The sequence below is a fragment of the Oncorhynchus kisutch genome, linkage group LG18, assembly GCF_002021735.2.
Source record: "Oncorhynchus kisutch isolate 150728-3 linkage group LG18, Okis_V2, whole genome shotgun sequence".
NCBI classification, from domain to species: Eukaryota; Metazoa; Chordata; class Actinopteri; order Salmoniformes; family Salmonidae; genus Oncorhynchus; species Oncorhynchus kisutch.
Genome location: NC_034191.2, coordinates 56,454,774 through 56,469,435, shown reverse-complemented (window position 1 = coordinate 56,469,435; position 14,662 = coordinate 56,454,774). Strand labels below are relative to the sequence as shown.

The 14,662-nt window shown below is 42.7% G+C and overlaps 1 protein-coding gene across 3 annotated transcripts in view; it reads right to left on the bottom strand.

Annotated features, from left to right (window-relative positions):
* Positions 1-14,662, bottom strand: part of LOC109908739 (enhancer of polycomb homolog 1-like) — a 69,102-nt gene that overhangs the window by 19,174 nt on the left and 35,266 nt on the right. For all 3 annotated transcript variants that reach the window (XM_031796338.1, XM_020507403.2, XM_020507404.2), the window contains exons 6-10: positions 13,906-14,062; positions 12,450-12,608; positions 12,055-12,144; positions 11,605-11,753; positions 6,116-6,537 (exon numbers count right to left, since the gene is read on the bottom strand). In XM_031796338.1, coding sequence (XP_031652198.1) covers positions 6,116-6,537; positions 11,605-11,753; positions 12,055-12,144; positions 12,450-12,608; positions 13,906-14,062 — 977 coding nt within the window. The remainder of the gene's footprint in view (positions 1-6,115; positions 6,538-11,604; positions 11,754-12,054; positions 12,145-12,449; positions 12,609-13,905; positions 14,063-14,662) is intronic.

The following is a 14,662-nucleotide window of genomic DNA, read 5'->3' as shown; positions in this document are numbered from 1 at the left end:
ATAAATTGAATGCATTAACAGAAATAATCATAACCAAACAAACATGGTAGATTAGAAATTATGGTAAATGTACTACTGGTGATACGGGTGTGCCATCCCTGCGGCCTCCGCAATGGATTAGTCCACTGAGACATAATTTAGGAAATCTGTTCTTTCCCCACACAAAAAAAGACATGATCCTGTCAATGTATGAAATTATTAATTTTCAAATAATATCTATTTTTGAGCTTAGTTGTGGTAAGTTTGCAGTCTACAAATTATTATAATTATGCTCCGGTCCCCAACCGTCCACTCCATCAAAACAAATTGGCACATGTTCATAAGGAAAATCAGTAAATGAACCAGGCCCTAATCTATGGACTTCACATGACTGGGAATAGAGATATGCATCTGTTGGTCACAGATACATTAAAAAAAGGTAGGGGCTTGGATCAGAAAACCAGTCAGTATATGGTGTGACCAACAATTTGCCTCATGCAGCACGACATATCTCCTTCATATAGAGTTGATCCGGCTGTTAGTTGTGGCCTGTGGAATGTTGTCCCACTGGCTGGAACTGGAACATTCTGCCGTACACGTCAATCCAGAGTAGAGGTCGACCGATTAATCGGAATGGCCGATTAATTAGGGCCAATTTCAAGTTTTCATAACAATCGGAAATCTGTATTTTTGGACGCCGATTTAAATAGGCAAGTCAGTTAACACAGTCTTATTTTCAATGATGGCCTGGGAACGGTGGGTTAACTGCCTTGTTCAGGGGCAGAACGACCTTGGTCAGCTCAGGGATTCAATCTTGCAACCTTACAGTTAACTAGTCCAACGCTCTAACCACCTGCCTCACAAGGAGCCTGCCTGTTACGCGAAAGCAGTAAGAAGCCGAGGTAAGTTGCTAGCTAGCATTAAACTTATCTTATAAAAATGAATCAATCATAATCACTAGTTATAACTACACATGGTTGATATTACTAGTTTATCTAGTATGTCCTGCATTGCATATAATCGATGCAGTGCGCATTCGCGAAAAAGGACTGTCGTTGCTCCAACATGTACCTAACCATAAACATCAATGCCTTTTTAAAATCATTACAAAGAAGTATATATTTTTAAACTTCCATATTTAGCTAAAAGAAAGGCTAGCAGGCAATATTAACCAGCTGAAATTGTGTCACTTCTCTTGCGCTCATTGCACGCAGAGTCCGGGTATATGCAACAGTTTGGGCCGCCTGGCTCATTGCGAACTAATTTGCCAGAATTTTACGTAATTATGACAACATTGAAGGTTGTGCAATGTAACAGCAATATTTATACTTATGGATGCCATCCGTTAGATAAAATAGAGAACGGTTCAATATTTCACTGAAAGAATAAACGTTTTGTTTTCAAAATTATAGTTTCCGGATTCTACCAGATTAATGACCTAAGGCTCGTATTTCTGTGTGTTATAATTAAGTCTATGATTTGATATTTGATAGAGCAGTCTGACTGAGCGATGGCAGGTACCAGCAGGCTCGTAAGAATTAATTCAAAAAGCACTTTTGCGCTGTTTATGACTTCAAGCCTATCAACTCCCAAGATTAGGCTGGTGGAACAGATGTGAAATGGCTAGCTAGTTAGCGGGGTGCACGCTAATAGTGTTTCAAACGTCACTCGCTCTGAGACTTGGAGTAGATGTTCCCCTTGCTCTGCATGGGTAACGCTGCTTCGAGGGTGGCTGTTGTCGATGTGTTCCTGATTCGAGCCCAGGTAGCGGCGAGGAGAGGGATGGAAATTATACTGTTACACTGGCAATACTAAAGTGCCTATCAGAACATTCAATAGTCAAACGTATATGAAATACAAATCGTATAGAGAGAAATAGTCCATATAATTAGTAAATGTGAATAGAAACTTCAGAGTGTTTTCTAAAACAGTTTGAATGATGTCTGAGTATAACAGAACTCATTTGGCAGGCAAAACCTGAGAGAAAATCCAACCAGGAAGTGGGGAATCTGAGGTTTGTAGTTTATCAGCTCAGCCCCCATTAAAGATACAGTGGGATATTAGTTATGTTTCACTTCCCAAGGCTTCCAATAGATGTCAACAGTATTTAGAACCTGTTTTGAGGATTCTACTCTAAAGGAGGGGCTCATAAGAGCTCTTTGAGTGAGTGGTCTGGCAGAGTGCCGCAGCCTCAGTCTGGCGCGCTCAAGTGAAAGGTAGCTACGTTCCACTTCATTTGTACAGACAAAGGAACGTTAATTAAGTGTTATGTTAAAAACATCCTAAAGATTGATTCCATACTTGGTTTGGCATGATTCTAAGAGCTGTAACGGAACTTTTTGAACTTTTCCTCCGACGCAACCTGAATGCGCTTTTGGATTTGTTTACCAAATTCAAAACAACAAAAATCACAATTAAAATTCCTCAAGCATACAAGTATTTTACACCATTTTAAAGATAAAATTCTCGTTAATATAGCCAGTGTCTGATTTCAAAAAGGATTTACAGTGAAAGCACCACAAATGATTATGTTAGGTCACCAACAAGCCACAGAAAAACACAGCCATTTTTCCAGACAAAGAGAGGAGTCACAAAAAGCAGAAAGAGAAAATTAATCACTAACCTTTGATGATCTTCATCAGATATCACTCACAGGACTTCATGTTACACAATACATGTGTGTTTTGTTTGATAAAGTTCATATTCATTTAAAAAAATCTGTTTACATTGGCGCGTTACGTTCAGTAGTTCTAAAACATGCGTGCAGAGAGCCACATCAATTTACAGAAATACTCATAATAAACATTGATAAAGATACAACTATTATACATGGAACTTTAGATAAACCTCTCCTTAAACCAAATTGAACATGTTTCATTATTTATTTGAGGCTAAATTGATTTTATTGATGTATTCATTTAAAATAAGTGTTCATTCAGTATGGTTGTAATTGTCATTATTACAAAAAAATAAAAAAATATTTATATATTTTTTTAAACGTCCGATTAATCGGTATCAGCCTTTTTGGGTCCTCCAATAAATGTGATCGGTGTCGGTCAACCTCTAATCCAGAGAATCCCAAACATGCTTAAGTGATCTGTCTGGTGATTATGCAGGCCATGGAAGATCTGGGACATTTTCAACTTACAGGAATTGTGTACAGATCCTTAAGACATGGAGCCGTGCATTATCATGCTGAAACATGAAGTGATGGCGGCGGATGAATGGCACGACAATGGGCCCCAGGATCTTGTCATGTTCTCTGTGCATTCAAATTGCCATCGATAAAATGCAATTGTGCTCGTTGTCCGTAGTTTATGTCGGCGCATTGCATATTCCCAAAATCACCAAGGGGCACTCTGTTCACAACCTTGACATCAGCAAACCGCTTGCAAACACAAAGCTATACACGCTGCCAGGTACAGTTGAAACCGGGATTCATCCATGAAGAGCGCACTTCTCCAGCGTGTCAGTGGCCATCAAAGGTGAGCATTTGCCCACTGAAGTCAGTTATGACGCCAAACTGCAGTCAGGTCAAGACCCCGGTGAGGACAACGAGCACGCAGATGAGCTTTCCTGAGACGGTTTCTGACAGTGTGCAGAAATTCTTTGGTTGTGCAACCCCCCTGTTTCATCAGGTGTCCGTTTGGCTGGTTTCAGACAATCCCGCAGGTGAAAAAGCCGGACGTGGAGGTCCAAGTTACACATAGTCTGCTGTTGTGAGGCCGGTTGGACCTAATGCCAAATTATCTAAAGCGACGTTGGAAGCCGCACATGAAAGAGAAACGAACATGACATTTTCTGGCAAACGGTCTGGTGGACATTCTTGCAGTCAGCATGCCAATTGCACGCTTCTTCAAAACCGTTGACATCTGTGGCATTGTGTTGTATCACAAAACTGCACATTTTAGAGTGGCCTTTTATTGTCAACAGCACAAAGTGAACCTGTAAAATGATGATGCTGTTTAATCAGCTTCTTGATATGCCACACCTCAGGTGGATGGATTATTTTATTTCAGCTCATGAAACATGGTACCAACATTTTACATGTTGCGTTTATATTTTTGATCAGTGTAGTTGCCAATATCAGTCAGTTAACAAGACCGTCGTGAATTATGAAGCCTTTAAATGATTGTTCAAAATAAATAAATGCTTAAAAATGCACAAAATGTGATCTGTTGATTTTATAGAACAAAACATATAACATGCAAACGTCATTGGATGTGGCGTGCGCGAGCGTTGCAAAATAGATTTACATATTACATGTTATTCAATCATTTCACCTACACCGCTCACACACGTGAACAAGCGCTAAAATAGAACTTTGATCTATTTGAAATGCTCCACAAGTTCCTTCCTTATTGGATATCAGGATGCGTGAAAGACAAACGAGAGAATAATAAAAGATACCTAAAAACAAACTAGGTTTACCTTTTTATCTGTGGATGAATTGTCAGAGAAGAGAAACACACGATTTTGTAGGACACTGGGTCAAAATTCTACAAAGACCCATCTAAAATGACAATATGCATGTCATGTAAAATAACAACCCCAATGTTCATCTCCCAGGACAACAGCTAGCTAGCTAAATGTCCATGAATGTGCCCTGTGTTTTGACCTGCCACAAAATCTATATAATTGAGTCACAGTTGAGTTTGGTATTTTAACCTGTGTGTCATGATCGCGTCTGGAGGGATAGACAAAATCAACATGAGCCGGTGTAGTCAGCATGTAAGATCTCCCAAGCCGGTGTTTAACACAGACCTTATTTTCAGCGTTGATCCAAAAACCACAGTACTTTCCCCATAGGCTTTGGCCAACGATGCCATGGCGGAGTTAGCCTCCGCCATTGCCTACAAAAAGACACCATTACTATTGCTCTCCATATTGCAGTCTTCAGACACCATAGCATGAAGGATAGGACTATCAAGGCTAAACTCGAACAAGCCAAGACTCTAGCTTGAGATACCTATATGACGACCAGAGCAGTAAGCCTGACAGTGTTTAGCATGCAGCAGACTCATCTCTACAGCCATTGGCCCTCTTCTGAATCTAATTATACAACACCATTTCTAATTGACTCCCCGAGTCGGGAGAACAGGAATTAATGTACTCTTATAAGGAAGCAGCGTATGAATGCAGAATGTTCATTTGGTTTACAGCCAGAAAAGGCGTCGCTTTCTGGAGAAGAAAAATACACCATTAAATACCTAATCAGGATCAGATACAGAATAGCTGAACAGTGAGCCTTTAAAAATGCACATTTATCTCTCCTTCGCACCCTCCCTCTTGCAGGCACACGCAGGCACATACACTAAACAATGGTAGCTCACAATTTCATGCATGGAGACATTTTCCAATTACACCCCTCCCCACATACCACACACACACTCACTCAAAGCCTGCTCAATTCTCTCATTCTGATTCACACTAAACCTTTATAGCTCTGCCAGAACAAAAAAAACGGTCTTTTCAAGAAATAATGCTCCTGTGACTAGGTCAAAACAAACGCCTCCTCTCCTCTCCCTGCCAAACACATATATTTATCCGATTTCTAAAGAGAATACCTGTCCTCAAGAGCATCAACATAGTGCCCTAAAGCAAGGGGGTGGAACACTACATCCCAAATGATGCCCTATTCCCTTTATAGTGCACTACTTTTTAAAAAACATTTTTTTACGAGAGCCCTATGGGCCATGGGTCCATTTCCACAAAGCATCTCAGAGTAGGAGTGCTGATCTAGGATCAGGTACCCCCTTTTAACTATTATTTAAAAGTCAAAACGTATCCTAGGGACAGCACTCCTACTCGTAGATTCTTTGAGGATATGGCCCAGGTCAAAACTTAAGTAGTGCATTATATAGGGAATAAGGTGCTATGTGGAACACAGAATAGCAGAAATTCCTCCACCACTGGGCTGGGGTACATTACATTCAGGAGGCACAGCAAACTCTTAACAAACCAGTACTCAGAAACAGCACATACTATGCCTATATCTGCATTGTATAGCGCCCGTAAAGCGAAGTGGTAAGTGACAGAAACAAACACCCTTCAGTACTCTCAAGCAGGACTTGGCAGGTTGCCCACAATACCTGAATTCTAGCGTAAACCACAAAGCAGGAGGAGCACAACTCACCAGTAACGGGTGTAGCTCCTGGGCCAGTGCGGGGTAGGGCATTAGCTCCACTCCCCAAGAGCCTGCTCTGTCCCAAGGACGTACTCCGCGTAAATCCTCTAAATCCTCTGTAGCGTGAGATGTCACCACCCAGGGGGTGGTGGGATAGCGTCCGCGGCCTAAAGTGCCTCCAGCGGCCCGACTTAATGTTCAACAGAATCTCACTGAGGTCCACAGATGACGGAGAGGAAGAAGAGGGGTGGTGGTTGTTGGGAGCATTGGTTCGGTCCGAGGTATTGGTGTCTGAGGTACTGGCAGGCGCTGCGCAGCGGAGAGGAGAGCTTGTGGGAGGAGATGAGGCTTGAAGTGGTTCGGTCTCCGGGTCCGAGTCCAGGCTGTGGAAAATATTGTCCAGATCGGTGTGCGCTCTGTCCAGCAAAACTCTGAAACAGAATCAGAGAGACTCATTACAATCACAGTAACACCCAACTGAGTCCCATATGGCACCCTATTCCCTATATAGTGCACTGCTTTTGACCAGGGCCCATAAGGCTCTGGTCAAAAATAGAGCAACCCTGGTCAAAAGTAGAGCATTATATAGGGAACACATGCCTTGGTCAAAAGTATATAGAGAAAACAGGGTTCCGTTTGGGACACATCCACAGACTCCTGTTTACACAACATGAGATAGTAGGTCGTGGATATATTTAGAGCAGAGGTCTTCACGGATCTACCTTTACCCGAATAACCGAGACCCGATCCGGGACCCAGAATTCTAAATGATGTCACAGGTAGGGCTGTGTCGGTCATGAAATTTAGTCAGACGGTGATTTGTCAAGCAAATAACTGTCGGTCCCAAGGTAATTGACCAGTAATTAACATAAACACATTTAGCATCGCCTGGTTTCCACACATGGTCTGCATCAGTGGTTTGTAGGCTGTTGGAACAGCTACATTAAAAAAAGTATAATAAATACATGTAATACAGCCTTCACCGTCACAATAAATACATTATTTATTTTAGACAGGTCTAAAGAAGCATGATTTGAAGACAATGTGGTCTATTTCAGAAGAACATAAGGACTCAGAGTATTCTAAGTTAGGTCCTAATGTGGATACGCCAAATGACTGTGGGCTAGACTAGTTCATTTAGCAGACAAGATTTGCTTAGAATTCTGTGGCAATATTTAAAATTATTTTATAGTATGAAGAAAACAATTGAACAAAGCTTAATAAAATATATATATTTTTGTTTTTGATGGATGGCGCTAAATACAGGGAAATTCTTGAGGGAAACCTGTTTCAGTCTTCCAGAGATTTGAGGCTGGGACGGAGGTTCACCTTCCAGCAGGAGAATTATCCTAAGCATACTGCTAAAGCAACACTCGAGTGGTTTAAGGGGAAACATTTAAATGATGTATTGGAATGGCCTAGTCAAAGCACAGACCTCAATCCAATTGAGAATCTGTGGAGATTGCTGTACACCAGTGGAACCCATCCAACTTGAAGGAGCTGGAGCAGTTTTGGATTGAAGAATGGGCAAAAATTCCAGTGGCTAGATGTGCCAAGCTTATAGAGACATACCCCAAGAGACTTGCAGCTGTAATTGCTGCAAAAGGTGACTCTTCAAAGTATTGATGGGGGGGGGGGGGGGGGGGGGGGGGGGGGGAAATAGTTGTGCATGCTAAAGTTCTGGTTTTTTTGTTGTCTTATTTCTTACTTGTCTAATAAAAAATACCTTGCATCTTCAAAGTGGTAGGCATGTTTTGTTTTACACATGATACAAACCCCCCAAATTTTATTTTAAATCCAGGTTGTAAGGCAACAAAATAGGAAAAATGCCAAAGGGGTGAATACTTTCGTACGCCACTGTATGCCAGTTAGGCTCTAAACCCTTTGTAAAGCAAATTAAAATGTTCTTAACTGTAAGAAGTTATTTCATAATTTTAGTTATGATACAAACCTTATTAAATCATATAGGCCTAGGCTACATGCGATGTGCGACTGATTTCAAAAAGTGGCGGGAAAAGGCAGTTTCTGGGTATCATTCACAAGTGATAATATACAGGGCCTTGCGAAAGTATTCGGCCCCCTTGAACTTTGCGACCTTTTGCCACATTTCAGGCTTCAAACATAAAGATATAAAACTGTATTTTTTTGTGAAGAATCAACAACAAGTGGGACACAATCATGAAGTGGAACGACATTTATTGGATATTTCTAACTTTTTTAACAAATCAAAAACTGAAAAATTGGGCGTGCAAAATTATTCAGCCCCTTTACTTTCAGTGCAGCAAACTCTCTCCAGAAGTTCAGTGAGGATCTCTGAATGATCCAATGTTGACCTAAATGACTAATGATGATAAATACAATCCACCTGTGTGTAATCAAGTCTCCGTATAAATGCACCTGCACTGTGATAGTCTCAGAGGTCCGTTAAAAGCGCAGAGCATCATGAAGAACAAGGAACACACCAAGCAGGTCCGAGATACTGTTGTGAAGAAGTTTAAAGCCGGATTTGGATACAAAAAGATTTCCCAAGCTTTAAAAATCCCAAGGAGCACTGTGCAAGCGATAATTTTGAAATGGAAGGAGTATCAGACCACTGCAAATCTACCAAGACCTGGCCGTCCCTCTAAACTTTCAGCTCATACAAGGAGAAGACTGATCAGAGATGCAGCCAAGAGGCCCATGATCACTCTGGATGAACTGCAGAGATCTACAGCTGAGGTGGGAGACTCTGTCCATAGGACAACAATCAGTCGTATATTGCACAAATCTGACCTTTATGGAAGAGTGGCAAGAAGAAAGCCATTTCTTAAAGATATCCATCGCCACCTGGGAGACACACCAAACACGTGGAAGAAGGTGCTCTGGTCAGATGAAACCAAAATTGAACTTTTTGGCAACAATGCAAAATGTTATGTTTGGCGTAAAAGCAACACAGCTCATCACCCTGAACACACCATCCCCACTGTCAAACATGGTGGTGGCAGCATCATGGTTTGGGCCTGCTTTTCTTCAGCAGGGACAGGGAAGATGGTTAAAATTGATGGGAAGATGGATGGAGCCAAATACAGGACCATTCTGGAAGAAAACCTGATGGAGTCTGCAAAAGACCTGAGACTGGGACGGAGATTTGTCTTCCAACAAGACAATGATCCAAAACATAAAGCTAAATCTACAATGGAATGGTTCAAAAATAAACATATCCAGGTGTTAGAATGGCCAAGTAAAAGTCCAGACCTGAATCCAATCGAGAATCTGTGGAAAAAACTGAAAACTGCTGTTCACAAATGCTCTCCATCCAACCTTACTGAGCTCGAGCTGTTTTGCAAGGAGGAATGGGAAAAAATGTCAGTCTCTCGATGTGCAAAACTGATAGAGACATACCCCAAGCGACTTACAGCTGTAATCACAGCAAAAGGTGGCGCTACAAAGTATTAACTTAAGGGGGCTGAATAATTTTGCACGCCCAATTTTTCAGTTTTTGATGTTAAAAAAGTTTGAAATATCCAATAAATGTCATTCCACTTGATGATTATGTCCCACTTGTTGTTGATTCTTCACAAAAAAATACAGTTTTATATCTTTATGTTTGAAGCCTGAAATGTGGCAAAAGGTCGCAAAGTTCAAGGGGGCCGAATACTTTCGCAAGGCACTGTATAATTCACACGTGATAGGCTAATATTGTCACCCATCAGACTATTCTTGATTTAATCTGGTCTTTACATATACTAAATAATATATGTGTGAAATTTGTTTTGATTTAGAATGTCTCGAAACAGGGGCAGTGGGGAAAAACACATGTCATTTATGCACTTAAATAACGAATGGAGAACGCTTTCATGCCATCCAGGTAGGCTATACTCCTATTGTAAAGATAAACAATGTGCTTAATATTAGGAAAATTGAGAAATAAATATAGTAGGTGTAGGTCTAGTCTATAGAAAGCTGATGGGATCCTCTTTTTTTAGTAGTGGCCATTACTGTTCTCACACAATTGCATAGCCTATAGAAATGTTGAGCAACATGAGCTCTCATGAAGTGTTTGATTCCATTTTCATTTATGTCCGAGTGATTAGAGGGACAAAAGAGTGCTGAGTAGCAGGCAGTTAGCAAGTTTGGTAGCCTACTAACAACCAGCAGCAGCATCAGAGCTTGGAGAAGCCTAACTACTGTGACTAAACGGTCTCGTGGAATTCAACTGCCTTCCTGACCCATAACCACCGGTGTGGCGGTAATACGGTCTCCGCAACAGCCCTAGTAACAGGTCTTGGTCAGATCTGATATGATTGTCACGGGTATGTGTAATTTTAACTGAGTTGTCCGGAAAGGCCTGTACAGATCCAGATCCGAACGAGACTGCTGCAGTAGAGAGAAATACATTTTATAATTTATGCTCCTGCTTTTCACAAGTGGCACATGTACCTTGTTTGCCAATCATAAATCATCAAAGCGGCAATAGACAGGTTGACTGACAATGTTACGAAAATCATGCGCACGCATCTATGTGGCCGGAAGGTGTGCTTTATTATTCATAAACGGTCAAATAGCGAGCAACAATGACAAGAAGCTTCCATGTGGGGAATCATTTCAGCTTGTTGTATTTTGTTAATGATACCTTTTTTTGACTGATGCCATGTCTATGCTAATATGGCCCAAATGTACTAGGTAGCTAACCAACAACTGTAACAATGCATTTGAGAGACAAGAAGTGCTAATTGTGCAAATGTATCTGTTTTCAATAAACTATCTAGTTTAGAGCGAGTCGGCTTGGTTGGTTGCTCATCTCTCCCTCCTTCCTCCCCATGTCACTCGCTCACACACACACACACACACACCGAATAAACACACAGCACTGTCCCTGCTAGAGCGGTACCTCTCTCTACCTCGCGCTTTATCAGCTCTGTTTATTAAGTAGCTTAAAAATATATATACATTTTCTGCTGTTTCCCTCAGATCGGACAGGGTCAGGATCCATTCAGGTCTCTACGTACCGGGTCTAGTTATTCTTGGGTGTGTTCGGAATTAAAACATTTTTTACGCATATTGGGTCCGGATGGGAAAGCCCCATGTCCATTTCAGAACAGACCAACTTTTTAGGTCCATGAAGACCTTGAATTCAGAGCCCCGGGCAGGTGGTATAAGCATGATAAGATGTTGCAGCTGTAATTGCATGTCACACTATGAGAGTAGTATAGTTCTAGCCTTCCTCAAAGACCTGATAGTTCTTTCCAATCTGTGTGTGCGTGTTGCAGTGAGTGTGTCAGAAACTGTCACCACTTGCCAACTTAATCTCCTCAATGACATCCAGCACAGAAATAGGATCCCCTGTCAAATGAACAGCTACTACAACAGGCTAGTAGAGCCTCAAGGCGAGATTTGGTATGTGTCCCAAACGGCACCCTATTTCCTATTGACCAGAGCCCAAAAGTAGTGAGCTACATAGGGAATAGGGTGCCATTTGGGACACAAGCCTAGGCAGCAGTAAGGGCGTCACAACTCACCTGCCCCCTCTGCCCGTGCGTCGCCTTGCCAACCCTACGCAGCGCCGGGGCACCGTCAGGGACGTGAGGCAGTAGCGGAAGTGAGGGTCGCCCAAACCGCCCCCAGAGGGGCTGACCCACGGCCAGTTACCACTCTGGTCCAGACGAGACTGAGGGAGGGAGAGAGGGACAGAGAGAGAGCGCGAGGGAGATGGCAAGATAGAATGGGGGAGAGAGAGAGAGCAATAGAGAGAAGAAAATAGAAAAAGGGTGAAGAGAGGGGAGGGAGGAGAGAGAGAAGAGACAAAGCGGGAAGGCTCCGTCAGTAAGGCGTTGATGTGGTCAGCAGAGCGTGGAAGAGAAAAAAGCGGCAGCCCTGGCTGTGTGTTTGTGTGGCTGGCCGAAAGAGCAGCGTATGGGCTATAAATAGAGCAGCGGAGTCACAGGAGCGCAGGCAGCTACTCTACTCACAGCGTAGTACTGACAGCCGGCCTTCCTCCGGAACGCAAAGCAGCCATCTGGGTCATTCTCCTCCTCTGCCTCTGAGGAACCTGAATGGATCTAAACAAACACGGGGGGGGGGGGGGGGGGGTGAGTTACGATAAGAGCCAGAGACAATAACAAATGGGGCTGGCTACTCAAGACAACAGCCATGATTGCAATCACATATCCAACTGCTACTGCCGCTGCTACAACAAATAGACCGATAAACATCACCACCATCATTATCTACACCCCAAATGGCACCCTATTTCCTATACAGTTGCACTACTTCTGACCAGGGCCCATGAAGCGGTGCACTAAATAGGAAATAGGGTACCATTTACGACAAACTTCACCACCACCGGCGTTATTTATGAGTTTACCTGTGAGAAGGGTTCGTCGTCAGAGCTGGGGAAGTCATACTGGTTGAGGTCCTTGGGGTTGAACACAGAGGGGCCAGAGTGTTGGGGTGCAGAGAGAGGGGGGATCTTAGGCTTCTTCTCGTACTTCCTCTTCGTTCTGACCACCTCCGTCTTCTCCGGCTGGAAGGAGGAGGAGCAGAAAAGGAAAACTGTTACACAGGGGTCTACATTATCAAAGGGATTCAGAGCGTGCCTGGGTTGGTCTCGCGGTCGAAGCCGCTGCCTCCAGGTCACATATACCGCTGCAGCAGGGTTTGAATCCGTCCCACTGCTATTTCAACACACTCCATCCTCCATATTTCCTCTCTACCTCTGTCCTATTCAATAAATGAACAAACATATATAGCAAGTCCTATGAAGGATAGAGGCTGTGCTACAAAAAGGTATTCCGAGCCCTGTAGCATTTCATATGGAGGTGGTGCCATTCAGAAACAGAACAGTGAGTCATTGGTATCCAGATGAGAGGCAAGGCACGGAGGCATGCACCAGATGCTTCTGCCCAGACAGATTGTCCCCCCCACTGACCACAACACACTCCACCCCTCCCTGCCTTCCCAAAGAGCAGACCCCGCACCTCAACCCCTCCCTGACTGAACACACTCCTCCATACCACTAGTAGAGGTTAGTCTTGCCTTTGCCATTCTATACCATCACTAATTCATATATTTTTTTATATGTACATATTCTTATTCATTCCTTTACACTTGTGTGTATAAGGTAATTGTTGTGAAATTGTTAGGTTGTTGGATATTACTGCATTGTCTGAACTAGAAGCACAAGCAGAGAAGAGGTAGGGGAGTAAGGCTACAGTACGGGGGGGGGGGGGGGGCATCAGTTAAATCAATGGAAGGAATGAAAGCAAAGTGGGGTGTGGACAAGGAGTGTGGAGGGACACAGTTACATCAATAGATGAGGGTGGGGATAAACAATAGGAGAGTCACTCATCGCCCAGCGTTGATTGACTGCTCAATAGTCATAATGAGAAGGATCTGTCCCCCCAATGGCACCCTTAGTAGTGCTAGCTAAATAAGTCACGAAAGCTGTAGCATGATTTACTACAGTACCCATAATGCTGCGTAACATATCCGGTGTTATCTTAGTAAAGACGTTCTTGAAGCTACCATAATAGTGTCCCATCTCCTTATCAATACAACAGCTAATTACCTTAACTAACCTGTACCCCCGCACATTGACTCGGTACCGGTACCCCCTGTATATAACCTTGTTATGTAAATGTATTATGTTACTTTTAGATTGATTAGATTTTTGTTTATTTAGTCAATATTTTATTAACTCCATTTCTTGAGCTGCATTGTTGGTTAAGGGCTTGTAAAAGTTAGCATTTCACGTTAAGGTCTACAACTGTTATATTCAGCGTATGTGACAAATAAAATGTGATTTGATATGTGTTTCTTACTTTAGTTTTGTACTCCTTCATGTCCATGTGGTCTTGGTGGCGGTACTGGTTGCTGTTGGAGAGGGGAATGATGGGTATCGTGTAGACCGGCTTTACCAGGGCCCTCTGGGCCAGGGCCTCTGCCATAACTTCACTACCGTAGTCAGGCATGCCGTTCCTAGGGAGGACACAGAGGAAGAGGGGGTGAGGGTTATTGGAGAAATACCTTTATAGGTCAAAACATTGCACAATTAAACTGCAGGAGCATTCAGCAGTGTGCTGCCTAACCATGAGTCTTTCATAAGTACTTTTTGTACTTTGCACAGGCAAGTTACTGGATGTGAGCAGGCGATACTATTTCTAAAATCAGAGAAAATACTGCGAAAATTAGTGAAGGAAGTTGGCCACCTGGGTCTCTGCTATACAAGGGCAAAACTTCTTCCATCATAGAACAATACACCAATCCAACTGTGTGAGTAAAAATAAAACCATCAGGATGCAGACTCTAGCGCAGGGCAGGCTGATAACAGGCGGAAATTGAAATGTCACTACAAATCAAAAGCACTCAAGGTAAGAAGGAAAATCTAAACTTGCAGTGACATCTACTTTCAGATGGAATCTATCCCATTCTAATATGTCATGTTTGGAAATGCGATTCCCAAATGGCAACCTGCATTGTGCACTACTTTTGATCAGGTCCATAGGTCCCTGGTCAAAAGTAGTGCAATTTGCAGGGAATAGGGTGCTATTTGGGACACAATGTGCCCCACAAGGGAAC